Here is a 14,226-nt window from a genome sequence, read left to right as displayed (position 1 = left end):
GAAGCTGGACACATCAACACCAGTGTGTTATCACAGACTGAAGAATATACTGAAAAAAACCCAGCTTAAACAGAGCCTGGAAAAACTGAAAAACAATTTCACTCACTGACCAAAGTCAGAAATCATACCTGCAATCTAAGCATTGCAACTTGTGCTGTTGGGAAGTATTGTTTGTAAAGCAACATTCGGTTAAGATACCTCAAGCAGTATTTGTGCATTTCTTGTGCATACCTCCAGAGTTAGGAGAAGCAGAAAAATTGATAGAACAAATGCCTGCAAACTACTGCTCTGAAAGACAGATTTATGTGCAGTTCATATCTTGCCTTTTTCCCCTGTTATTTTCTTTTTTTACTTGTTGCCATCACCTTTAAATTCACTGGAAGAATTCTCATTTAGCAATGTATTATACTACTTTTCAGCATCTAAGTTCCTTGTCTCTTTTGCTTCATATAACCTTTGCAATTTTATAAGTATTGCCACATTATCTGCGTTTTAAATTAGTCTCTTTTCTGTTGATCTAGCACTATTGTTTCATCCTCATCTTTCTATTCCCTGTTCTTTTTCTTGAATATGATTTCTGTACAGCCTTTCAGAAGGCATGAGTGCCAGACAAACCACTATATAGTTTCCCTGGTTCTTTATTTGGACCATGACAAATTCTAATTCAAATCAACCCATTTGTTCAACAGAAGTTGACTTCCCACCCACCTACACAATACCTACAGAAGGTACCTGAAGGACAACCAGAGGTTTCAACTGGGCACAGACAGCAAGGCTTTACAATACTTAGGTACTAGTAGAAAAAGTTTCTTGCAGGATAAATCAGAAAGATAAATGTCTGCTCCAAATGCTGTCTCAATGCACTGAGGCAAAGAAAAATAAGTTATGAGTTATCTCTTCTTCCCATCTCAACACATCAGTGTTATATAGGCATTTCACCTTAAGCTGTTTTTAACTGATATGTATGCTGGAAGGGGTTTTTTTATATATATTTTGAAAACAGCATAGTAGCTTATGTGCTGTTTGACATATATTTGATGAACAATCATCAAGCGTTAACAGTCAAAAATAAAAGCAATCAAGCAGAAAGCTTGTTCACAAACATGAATATTTTCTTATCTAATTATATGCATGCTCTAAGGAGAAACCCAATTCAGAAGAAAAATCAGATATCATGTTGGACACGTTACCACTGTTTTGGACAATTACAGGACACAGTACCAGTAAAACATAATGAGCTAAGCAACACAGTCATTGGACAGCCTGACTCCTACGGAAAACTCCAGACCTCTAAAAACAATTCCACATGCTTCAACAGGTGATCCAAAATACAGAAATTATATTCCAAAAAAACAGGGATACATTTTTTAAATTGCAAGTCCATTAAAGTACCTTAATCCTATGAGTTCTGATTTTTTTTTTCCTGTTTTAGGAACTAAGAAAAAAAGTCTATTCACGGTTTTTGATATCACCTTCCTCAAAAAAAGTAAAGAAAGCATGAAAATGTAGAAAACGTTAGGTTAAAAAATACATTCCAGCTATGGTTTTTAGTTAGAGATATAAATCTACTATTTTCTTAACTTCCTTTTTTTCTTTTCAGCGCTGTTAAAATAAAAATTAAAATTAAGGTCTGTCCAAGGAAATTACTTAGTTAAACCTTGCAGGAATCTTAACTGATACATTTACATACTACATTGTTTAATACAGTAGTATCATTTTCAAATGGAAGTGGCTATGGATGTAGAAGAAAATTCATATTGAAGAGTAGAAATAAGTGGCTTGCAAAGGTCTTAAGAACCTATACTTCTATGAAATTTTTAATAGATGAACTCACCACAGAAAGGTCATTAAAACTATACTAAACTTTCCAAAGCCTAGAAAAGTTCAGTCTTAGCTAAAGTTTATATACTCTTACAGAAAATAAGTTAAATTTTCATCCTGAAATATCTGAAATTCAACCCAAGAAGAGTAGAATGCACTCTGTATTCTTTGATAACTACAGTTCTTTAAATAACAGTGTGAAATGTCCACATGTATGTGAAAAGGAACATTAGGTTGGGTGGGATTTGTTGTTTGTTTTTTTTTTTTCTAATTAATGAACAAAGTGTAATATTGAATGCAAACAGCTCTATCAGTAAGGGAATTTGGGGTGAGAATTAGTTTTGGTTTTAAGAGGATTATTCTTAGCACTGTGAAAGAAATGCCTTTAAATTGATAGCTACAGAATTAAAAGAACAGAGTAATAGTAATGAGTAATTTAACAAAAATATCTAACATAGTATCTTTCATCTGATGATCATAAGGCTATTTGGGAGAGAAATGAAATATGGCTTACTGTAAAAAAAACCCCAACCAACCAATCAACCAAACAACCAACCAACCAAACAACAACCAAAACCCAAACAAAACAACAAAACAAAATAATAAAACTAACAAAAACGCCAAAAAAATTATGTCAACTCTATATGACTGAAATTCGCAGCCACTGTCCCAGGGATCTACAAAACAAACAAAATCAAAAGGCAATATTATTGAAATATGGTTAACAAAAGGAAGGATAATTGAAAGGGGCCATTAACATGTGTACCGTATGTTGATTTTTTGTTGTTGTTATAGTTTATAACCTTTAAATTAAAAAAAACTGAAAATAAACCAAAAAAAAAACCAACCCCCAAACAAAACCAAGATTATAATAAAGAAAATGTTGTATCAGTAATAACATGAAAAATAATATCCAAAAGAGTCATCAAACTATGTCTGAGTGTGAGGCATGAGGCAAGAGTTTACAGATTCAGAAAAAAAGTCACAAATTTTCAAGGTGACAGATCATAGTCCCTTTTAAGTGGTCTTTTTAAATAACAAGAATTTATCAAAGTATGCATATATAGCTGTTATATATACTTGTTTTTCTTATACACAACTCATGAATACTTGCAGAGCTAAAGGGGCCAGAAAAAGTGGATAATGGAGCAACCATGCATCTAGAGATACTAGAGTAACAACAGCAATCATGGCTGAAAGAGAAAACGATTGACAAGTCACTGCTGACTTAGCTGCATCTTAAATTAGGCTATGCAATTAAACAAGGAAGATGACAGCATGACAGAATTAATCCTGTATTATGAGTGATGCATAACCACATGTTACATTAAAAGAACCAACTGTCCTAGCAGTTCCATCATCAGGGGATGAGAAAAGAGAACTGTCATTGTTGTACTTTGAGCATCCATGATAAAACATAGCTCAGTAAGCATAAGACATCTTAATTTAATTTTCCCATGTTCCCGTGATTGTTAATGATTATAAAATTTGACCTCAATCTTTGGAGTTCCTATGAATGACAGAAACCGCACACTTCATAAAGCCACTGGTGTACGGATAATGTCACATGACTTAGAACTTCATCCCCAATGAGAGGAAAATTACAAAAATAGTTTGTTCATGAAATTATGATCTTTATTGATATTCATTGATTTCTGCTTGCTTTCAATCCTGTTGAGATGAACAAATATATGAAAAGTAATTTTCATTATACTTCCAGTTTGACATGAAGTAAGCAGTGCTTCAGTTTCTTACTTATTGCTCAAGGATGGAGGAAGACTGTATGTCCAGATATTTCTTTTTCTGTATTTGTATTAAATTGTAGCAAATGAAGAGTTAAATCACAACATTATTCCAATAAATGTATGCACTGTCATTTTTTTTACTTTACAGAAATGAATCTGGCACTGTATTTTTGGCCAGTCTGGAGATTTATAGATTGCAGTAAACAAACAAAATATTATTCTGGGACTTTGGCCAGATTTGTCTACAGCTCCTGAAGACCTTTTATTTGTGCTTTACCACAAGTGCTCCATTCCATGGGCAATACAGAAAGATAAAAGCCTCACTCATCTACCCAGAATTCAATAATTAATCTATTAAATAAAACCCAAAACAAACAACCAAAAAAACCCCACCCAAATATACAACAAAAACCAACCAACCAAAAAAAAAACCCAAAAAATCCCCTCCAAATAAAACCAAACAAAAAAACCCCAAAAATCTAAACCCCAAACCACCTTAAACCAAAACATTTAAAATGTTCTTTAAACATTATTTTAAAAGTAGAACAAGAATTAAAATAACCCTTGTAGACTGACTGGGTGAATAACTGAACATACCAGCACCTCAGAGAGGAGAATGCTGTAAATATGAGTAGTGATCAATGAACCACAAAAAATATTATCCTCCCTTTGCTAATTGGGGCCAAACACTTCAAAAGAAAGCATGCATAAATTAGAAGTAATCCAGAGGAAATTAAGAAAAAGTACTAGTGGTCTCAAAAGTATGACTTGGGAAGGGAGAGTGTATTAGAATTATTGTAGATAAAGAAAAGAAGAACAAAACTAAACAAGTGTCAAAGAAGAAAATAATTGTTTTCTTATGTGCACAGGTACAAAGTTATATAAAGGGAAAAAGAGAGCATGTTTAAATTTTAGCCAGAAAAAATCTTATGGATAAAAACCTTTTCCAATAATATTAAAAAAAAAAATCATAGGAAACCACTGCCTTTGGAAAAAGTGAAGGTTTTTAAAGGGCTATCTAGACAAATACCTACTGGGAATAAATCTAGCTGTGAAAAGTGGGTATGGTTTCTTTAAGATCTTCTGAAATTGTTGTTTGCATCCTGCCATATTTACTTTCAACATGTATCAGGAAAGACAAGAATTACAATCTATGAATTAGAGACTTCCTTGAGCTGTTTAAAGAGCAATTCACACATTTCCTCACCCTTATCCAGGGGTGTGTAACAGACTCCCACTGTGAGTTCTCTGATTGTTCTCTTGTTATCTGTTCCAGATCCACAATCAACCCATTCCATATCCCCAACAGCAGATTTATATATTCGAGCTGCTCCTTCACACAGAGGCTGCCAAACCTTCTTTTCTGCTTGTGTTTCTGGATGAGTTTATATCCTCCAGCCACGTCCCACCATGTCTCAGTTACTACAACTGTCACTCTTCTATGACCACATGTGGAGCTGCATATTCTCCTTCTTATGTCTCAGGCTAACTTGAGGCAGGTGTCCAGATATCCCTTCACCTGGCTTTATCATTTCTGAAGTCTCACGTTTCCATCACTCTGCACCATTTGCTTTTGACCCCTGTCCACTGCTATCTGACTTAAATGTGGGTCAACATACCTGATTCCCATGTTCCTAGTTTAAAGTTATTTTCTTTTCAACTTGATTACTTCATATGAAGTATTGATATTGAGAAATGTTTCTTTTCTCTTCATGGTTTACTCAAGGAGAGAAAACTGGGAGCTATTTGGACTAAAAGCAAAAAAACCCACCTTTTTTTTAAAAAGTTTAAAATCACAAGTGGAAGACTGTAACTTTGTTGGAATAAACACCTCTACTGTTGTGCATTAGTCTTCCACTTGTGATTAATGGAGGTCTGATATTCCACTAATCAATACAGTGATAAGCACTTTACATAAAAAAAAATTTGTATATATACATGTATACAAAAATATATATATTATCTAGAAGACTGTTCAATATACATTTATTTAATTTGACAATGCTCTTTAATCTGACCTAAAACTTATCTCAAGTAGTTGAAATATGTATAATCATGTCACAGAATTATCCAGTGACTTGCAATTAACAGATTTTCCTCTCCAGTGCATTCTGCACACAGGAAATAGCAAAATACTTCACTGGTGAGATTAATATCCTAATATTCATACTTGACACCTGTTAGATAAGCTCTTATTTTAAAAAGTTCTGAGTATCTTGATCCTGTATATTTGGAATAAATTTACTGAAGAAGTTAGGTACCTACCTATACAGATAGGGAGAAATAAATACATATTTATATATACATATTTATATAAATGTAGGGGAATGACAGAATCCCCGGACTTGGAATTTAATAACAACAACCCAACATTCTAAGCTTCTTGTTAAAAATATGAACAGAAGTTTTACAGTGACAAATACTTTGCAGCTGCATGTACATGCAGTAGTGAAAAAAATTTAATAGAACTTGTAGGAATACAAATAAAACTATATTCTGGGTTTTTTTTCATTTCTGAAATCTGAAAACCTTCATAATTTTAGAATGAAGATTCTTACATTATCCATTTTTCCCTGGAGCAGGAAAAGCTTTAAAATATAAAAATCAGAATACTTACATTACATATAAATGCAATCTTGCTGTCCTGATTTTGGTTGGGTTAGAGTTACTTTTCTTCCTAGTAGCTGCTATAGTTCTGTGTTTTGGATTTAGTATTAAAATAATGTTGATAACACAGTGATGTTCTATTGTTGCTAAACAGTGTTTACCATTAATTCAGGGGGTCTTTTCAACATGAGCCTTCTGCAGGAGGCACATAGCAAGCTGGGAGGGGGCACAGCCAGGACAGATGACCCAAATTGCTCGGAGGGATATTCCATACCACATGTTTTCATGCCAGTGTGTAAACTAAGGGCAGCTGGCTGGGAGATGCAGCTCCAGAACTACCTTAGCATCAGACGGTGAGTAATTGTGTTGTGCATCACTTCTTTGATATAGTGGTGGTGGTGCTGTTGTTATTTTCTGTCCTATTAACTGTCTATACCTTAACCCAAAATTTTCACTTTTTTCCAGTTCTATTCCCCATCCCACTGCAAGGAGGAAATCAGTGAAAGGCTGTGTGGTTGTTTACATGCCTTCTGGATTAAACCATGCTTATTTATTAGCTTCAGTAAATTATTCCTAGCTTGCTGCATTATAGAGAAACTGCAATCTGCAACATTATCTAAGGAATAGGTGATATGATAAAGCTGTTGTCATGTTGTACTGTTGAAAACAACCTTATCAAAATTAATCTGTCAGGGAAGAAGACTTTATTTAAAAACCAGTCATGGGTTGTGCACAGTATAATTGACCACAACACAATAAATCCAACTTATTTTTTCTTTAATTAAGGGGGTTTTGCACTTCTAATAAATCTAATAAAAATTACAGTATTTTAATGAATGTCATAACATGCAAATGACAGGTGAAAAACTTTGTGCATTCCAACAATGTTCGCTGAGAAACAGGCTACAAAATAAAACAACTGTTACGTACATGCACTGATTTTTGCAATTGAATCTTATGGACATTAGTAAAGAAAAGGAAGCCATTTGAGGAATAACTGTTTTCTTCATGAATAACATTTGTTCAAAACATGTCTAGCTTAAAAAAATCCGAATATAAGTGTTATGCATAAAATTTGGACCATAAGCATGTAATAGGGTCTTATGTATGAATGCTTATGGCAATGCAAAGCACTGAAATTCTCGTTACTGAGACATTCACAGAATCACAGACTTGTAGGGGTTGGAAGGGACCTCCAGAGATCATTGAGTCCAACCCCCCTGCCAAAGCATGTTCCCTAGAACAGGTCCATAAGAACTATTTTGCCAAAACACAAAAATTAATTCCTCCTGATCTCTTCATCCTAAGTGAAGGCAATATAAAAGGAATTAATATAAAAAATAAATAAATGCCACAGATTTTCTTGTTCTCAGTTACAAGAGGCAGATGAGAATGACATTTACACACACATGATCCTAAGACATCTATGAGATTAACTCCACTGACATCTAAGCATGCAGTTAAATTCAGAGCTTTGTTCAATTTATTTCCTATAGATAAAAAAAAAAAAACCACAAACACTACCCTACCCCTGTAACTGAAGAAGGTATCCAAGAGGTGGGACTGTTCCTTGGAAACAGACTGGGCATCAGGTTGTTTTATTTTCCTGTCACATGCAGTGAGCAATCATATTTGTGCATCACTTGTATTACTGTTATTACTATTATTATTATTATTATTACTATTATTATTATTACTATTATTATTATTATCATTATCATTATTATTATTGTTATTGTTATTATTATCATGCTATAAAACTGGTTTTATCTCAACCCATAAGCTGTTAGGTTTTTTGCCATTCTTCTCCCCATCCCCTCACTGGGGGAAGAGGTGAGTGAGCAGCTGTGTGACACTTAGTTACTGGCTGGGATTACACTACAACACTAGGTCACAGCACTGAAATATTCTGTATTTCCCCAATCCAACTCCTTATATTAAAATGACCAATTAATATATGCATGTCTGGAAGAGACCTAACCATCAACCAAAAACCAGTAGTCCAGTTTAGCGTTGAGAAAAGTTAATTCTTACACGTATACTCTCAAAATTGTACACCACTTCTTTGCCTCAGGATTCTCTGTTTTAGATGTAACGACTCTTGGTAGGGAACAATGCGACATTTATCAGAGGAACTCTTTAAAGATGAGTGTTTAATCAAAGAGAGTCTCCATGGCAAACAGAGAGAAAGGGATAAGAAGCTCATTAGTGGGTAATCACCTTTAGCAACCTTTTGCAGAATTTTGTGTTGGTTAATTGCATTAGACAAAATTAGGACAAGTTCATTAGGATGGAATCACAAAGGTCCCTGTATTAAATGTAAAGTTAGATGTTTCTGATATCAAACATAGACTCATAGAAGGAACTATTGAAAATAATTAGTGAATTTTCTTTATCTAATATAGACTAAAAATACCTTAACGGTAATACAGTGCATTAAGCCTTAAAACCATTATGCCTTATGTTAAAACTCAAATCAAAAATCTGACATGTTCCTAGATTATGTTTCAGTAATTAGTAGCCACCATTATTACAACATATACCTTGTTTATTTATTTATTTATTCATTTTTGAAGCTTTTATCCCTTAGATCCTTCATTGCTATTGATTAGAGGACTCTCTTCTGAAAAAAAAAACATTCCTTCTGCTTGAGTCTCTGCAGTTAATGAAGTCAACTCTTCATCCTCTTTACATACACTAAAGTTTGAATTACTTCAGTCTCCAGACAACATTACAATTTTGAAACCTAACAACTTCTTTATCTTTTTTTCTGAATCTTTTGTTACTTGTCAAATCTATTTTGCCCCAGACACTATTCGGATAATGACCACTAATAAAAAATAAAAATAAATATGTTTTTCATAGTCTTCTTACACACCAGAGTTACATTTAACCACAGGACTACTCTGCCATCTTATCATTCAAAGTCGAATTTATATTTTCACATCCCCTTGGAATAAAAAGAAATTTCTATCCAAAGTTCTACTGGAAAACACTGTATCAAAAGAAAGCATGTGGAACACTGTGACTGTGATGAATAACTGACAAATGCAAGTCTCTCATCTTCCTCATTTAAGAGTACAATTCTTTATGCCAATTCATTTCAAAGTCAGTACATCAACAGTTTGAACTATTGCATTCAATGAAGTCCATTACCCTTATACTTTGTTAACAATGTAATTTTTGAGCAAGTTAACATATTCTTGTAATTTATTTTTGTTGTAAGAATCTCCAAAACCTTTGGATTTACACTTTGATTGTATATCTCTCTTATTATTAGCTAGCATTTTCCTGGGAAGCAGAAGGGGAAGATTCTGATGTTGTAAATAATTTTGTTAGAAAGTAGTATTATCAGTAATGACTTCATATTTTCTTCAAGATAATGGATAAATATATTTACCATATATAACTATTTTTTGTGGTACTGCCCTATCACATTTTAAGCTAATTGAATTTCGATTTTTTTTTATCAGAACTTTATCAGAATGTTCATATCAGTGTAATATTTTTGTAGCCCCTGAAGAACTGCATTTTTTTCAGGCAAATATAAATGTTACATTCTGTAAAGCTAACACATGCATCCAGCAAAGGATCTCAAGCTTGTCTGACATGTTTCATCTAAATATTATCTTTATTGTATTTTTGTGGTGTAATATTTTCCCCAGGTTATCAACTTAATTTCAGTCATTACTCTGCAAATATTATTTCTTGCTAATAATCTCAAAAATAAGATTTACCCATAAACCAGGATTCCCTACTATTGCTATATTACTAATGAGAGCAAGGGAGAAAGAAAACAAGGCATATTCTAGAAAGAAATCTTAATATATCAAATCTGACAAAGAATGAGAGGAAGTGCCTCTAACTCAGTTGTTTTGGTAGTTTCAAACTTCTATTTGCTCAATATCCAAGTTAATACTTGACAAAAACATCAGTCCTTAGGAAGTATTAATGGATCCCAAATTTACATTCCCATAGTTGGGTATTTATATACTACTTATTACTAGGTTTTTAATTCTTATTTCATTACATATATTTTAAAATAAATCAGAAATATAATTTTAATGGAAAATTGATTTAAAAATTAGTAGGTGCATATGCTGAGATAAATCATATATATGGGCAAGAGATCAAAATGTTCCAAAGGTTTTTTTGCTCTTTAATTGCACTCCAAAAATTAATAATTATACCAGAGATTTAAAGTTGTTTGTACTAATAAGTGTAATGTATACATTCAAAAACATCACTGTAGCGTTTCTCTTACCTCTACAAATGGGAACGGGGAAGTCCCACGATGCTGTATTCACAGAGTTAGCTATGCAAGTTAGCTGAGGGTGGCCATCCAAAATATATCCAGTTACACAGCTGTATCGGATTTTGTCACCAACATCAAACCGTGTACCATACAAAATACCCTTCGGTGGAACTCCTGGATTGCCACAGGAACTACTCTGTAATTCTAGAAAAGACATATATAATGTTTTTATAAATCAATACTGCATTTGCAAGTATATACAAAACGAGAATAGAGAACACATAAATTAGGACAACTTTGTGCAGATAAGAGTTTTCATGGATAGTAAGTATACACTTAACACTGAAAAGCTGTTACTTACTTAGTCTGTTAACTATCTGCTTATGTAGTCACATCCAAATGTAGATTATAAGAAAAGAAGCACAAGGTTTTCCTTAAGCTCCAGTTATAGACACATCCATATACTTTTCTTAATTGATAGCAAAGAACTCATTACATAGGAAGAGGAAACAAATGAACTCGATATATTTCTGACTTTTGCATTTATAAAAATGCAAACCAATAAACAAAGCTGTAATACAGACATAAAAGAACATAAAATTCCAATCAACCAAAATTTGTAAGAATAGAAGTACTCAAGACTCTAGGAAAAGGTATTATAAATCACAGAATCAGGGAATCACAAAATGTTAGGGGTTGAAATGGACCTCGAAAGACTGTATAGTCAACCCCCTTGCCAGAGCAGGATCATCTAGAGTAGGTCACACAGGAATACATCCAGAGGATTTTGAATGTCTCCAGAGGAGACCGCAACTTCTCTGGGCAGCCTGTCCCAGTGCTCTGTCACCCTCACAGTGTTGGGTTTTTTTTCCTTGTGATCACATGGAACCTCCTATGCTCCAGCTTGCACCACTGCCCCTTGTCCTATCATTGGACATCACTGCGATGAGCCTGGCTCTGTCCTCCTAATGCTCACTCTTTGCATACTAGTAAAGGTATTAGTGAGGTCACCCCTCAGTCTCCTCCAAGCTAAAGAGGGCCCAGCTCCCTCAGCCTGTCCTCATAAGGAAGATGTTCCACTCCCTTAATCATCTCTGTGTCCCTGCTCTGGACTCTTTCAAGTAGTTCCCTGTCCTTCTCGAATTGAGGGCCCCAGAGCTGGACACAATATTCCAGATGCAATCTCAGTGGGACAGAGTAGAGGGGGAGGAGAACCTCTCTCGACCTACTAACCACACCCCAATACACCCCAGCACACCATTGGCCTTCTTGGCCAGGAGGACGCATTGCTGGCTCATGGTCACCCTGCTGCCCACAAGGACTCCCGGGATCCTTTCCCCTATGCTGCCCTCCAACAGATCTGTCCCACAACCTATACTCATACCTGGGGTTGTTCTTCCCCAGATGCAAGACTCTACACTTCAACATTATACACTCTACATTCAACAGAAAGCTGTTGAATGATGAAATGGATTTTAGATAATTAGGCAAAAGTAATGAGATACTGATTGAGCAAAGGATTGCTTAATTTAGACATATGGAATACCATAGATCTGGGTGATGACTTCTCTACTGCAATGTGTTAAACCACTGAGAATCCAAAATGAGTCATAGCTCTGCTGTTAGTTTGATCTCTGAGGATATTAATGAGAGTTCAGTTTTACTAGGTGGTAATCACTGGTATACCCTTTTGACTGATGTTTCAGCTTCATAAATAGCTTAATTTTCCAACATTTACTACTGAAGTTCTTTACTTAATGGACATACAAAGACAGATTTTGTACAAGTGTAAGCAAAAAAGATCTCATAATCTCATACTGAGATCTTCAAAGCTTATAGTGATTATACTCACCAGCCTAATGCTAACAGGGAAGAGACAAAACAGGTAAACATGTAAATGGATTCACAGGAAATTTCCCTAATCAGCAAAATAAGGAAACAAGATGAAAGAGCAGAAGGGTTCCATGTAGCTAAATTATTCCTGTGCATCTTTGGTGTGCTCATGAATGTGTACACGCAGACATACATATGTATATCTTAACATATTTAAGTATAGTATGGGAAAAAATAATGTGGACTGTACTAGTAGGTTTCAATTAAGGAAAAAACATAAAAATGGTTACCAAAAGAAACAACATGGCTCATAAGATACATTATACTGTCACGCTTCCCTGCCAGGAAGTACCAAGATCTAGGATATACTATTAAGATTTCTGCTAGCAGCCATGAAACAAAACTATGTAAAAGTTACTAACAGGAAGAATCCACTATAGACATAAATATATGCTATATATGCAATAAATGCATATTATATATAAATTGTATGCTAACAATGTGTTGATCTGCAAGACTTCCTGTACCAATCATGTTTTGATGTGTATATGTTATATATACAAATTAGTTGCTGATGATGTTGCTGCTATTTCATTCTTTCACATAATAAACTCTGATTTTCACTGCCTTCCACAAGGACCCACCCCAGAAGTAAAAAGATAGCTTGTCTCATTGTAGTTTTGCGTGGCTGAGTTCTGGTAGAGGGGAGGGCTGCAGGGGTGACTTCTGTGAGAAGCAGCCAAAAGCTCTCTGCAGGCCCGACAGAGCAAACACCAGATGGCTCAAGGCCAGAGTCACTGCTGACCAAGGCTGAGCCAATCAGTGATGGTCACAGCGCCTCTGGGAATCACATTTAGGAGTGAAAAAAAAAAAAAAAAAAGCAGCTGCTTTTCAGCACCAGAGAAGGGAATGAGAAGATGTCAGAAACTGTGAAGACACCAAAGCCAGTGAAGGCAGCGGGGTGGGAGGAGGTGAGGGGGGAAGGCCCCCCCACTGCTGGAGAGAAAGATTCTCCTGCAGCCAGTGGAGAAACCCATGGTAGAGTGAGTGTCCCCTTGCAGTCTGGGGAAAAGGACGAGACCCCACTTGCAACCTGTGGAGAGGCCCCATGCTGGAGCAGGTGGGGAGCAGGGAACAACATGCAGTAGATGCTGTGATCTGCGTTGGAGCAAGCCTCTGCCAGCACTTGTAGCCCGTGGTGAGAGACAGAGACAGAGACATGAGCAAGAGAGATCCACATTGTAGCAGGTTGGTTGGGGGGCGGGGGGAGGCTTGCGACTCCATGGGGGACCAAGCTTCAGCAGTCTGGGCCTGAGATACTGAGAGACATTCTATGATTCTATCTGACACAGGCTTCCCGGGGAGGTGGTGGAATCTCCTTCTCTGGAGACATTCAAGACCCATCTGGACACCTATCTGTGCAATATGAGCTAGGGAGCTGCTTTGGCAGGAGGGTTGGACCCGATGATCTCTTGAGGTCCCCTCCAACCCCTATGATTCTATGATTCTATGACTGCACCCCATAGACGAGGCAGCTGGTGAAGGGCTGAAGCCCCGTGGGAAAGGACTCACACTGGAGAAGTTCGTGAAGGACTGTCTCTTGCAGGTGGGACCCCACAGTGCAGCATGGGAAGGGTGTGAGTAATGCCCCCAAGCCCCCGGGCTAAGAAGAAAAACAACTCCTTAGGAACTGAATAAAACCCCCATTCCCTGCCCCTCCCTGTGCCACAATGTGGGGGAAGAAGGGAGCGAAATCATGACTAAAGTGAAGTCTGCTAAGAAGGGAAGGGTGGGAGGAGGTGCCTTAAGATCTGGTTGCATTGTTCATAACCTGTTTTCACTGGATGTGTAGTGCAGTGTAAATTAGAGCGTTTTCTTTCCTTTATTCTGTGCTGAGTCTGTGTTGCCTGTGATGCTACTTGTGGAATGATCTCCCCCTGTTCTTATCTCAACTCCTAAGGCTCT

At 36.0% G+C, this 14,226-nt stretch overlaps 1 protein-coding gene across 3 annotated transcripts in view; it reads right to left on the bottom strand.

Annotated features, from left to right (window-relative positions):
- Positions 1 to 14,226, bottom strand: part of CSMD3 (CUB and Sushi multiple domains 3) — a gene marked incomplete at its 5' end in the record, with an annotated part of 624,550 nt that overhangs the window by 470,742 nt on the left and 139,582 nt on the right. For all 3 annotated transcript variants that reach the window (XM_084280272.1, XM_084280273.1, XM_084280274.1), the window contains one exon: positions 10,438 to 10,632. In XM_084280272.1, the coding sequence (XP_084136398.1) occupies positions 10,438 to 10,632 (195 nt within the window). The remainder of the gene's footprint in view (positions 1 to 10,437; positions 10,633 to 14,226) is intronic.

The sequence above is a fragment of the Gallinula chloropus genome (genome assembly GCF_964237585.1).
Source record: "Gallinula chloropus genome assembly, chromosome: 2".
Classification (NCBI taxonomy): domain Eukaryota; kingdom Metazoa; phylum Chordata; class Aves; order Gruiformes; family Rallidae; genus Gallinula; species Gallinula chloropus.
Note: the sequence above shows the minus strand (reverse complement) of the source record. Positions and strands in the feature narration are given on the sequence as shown.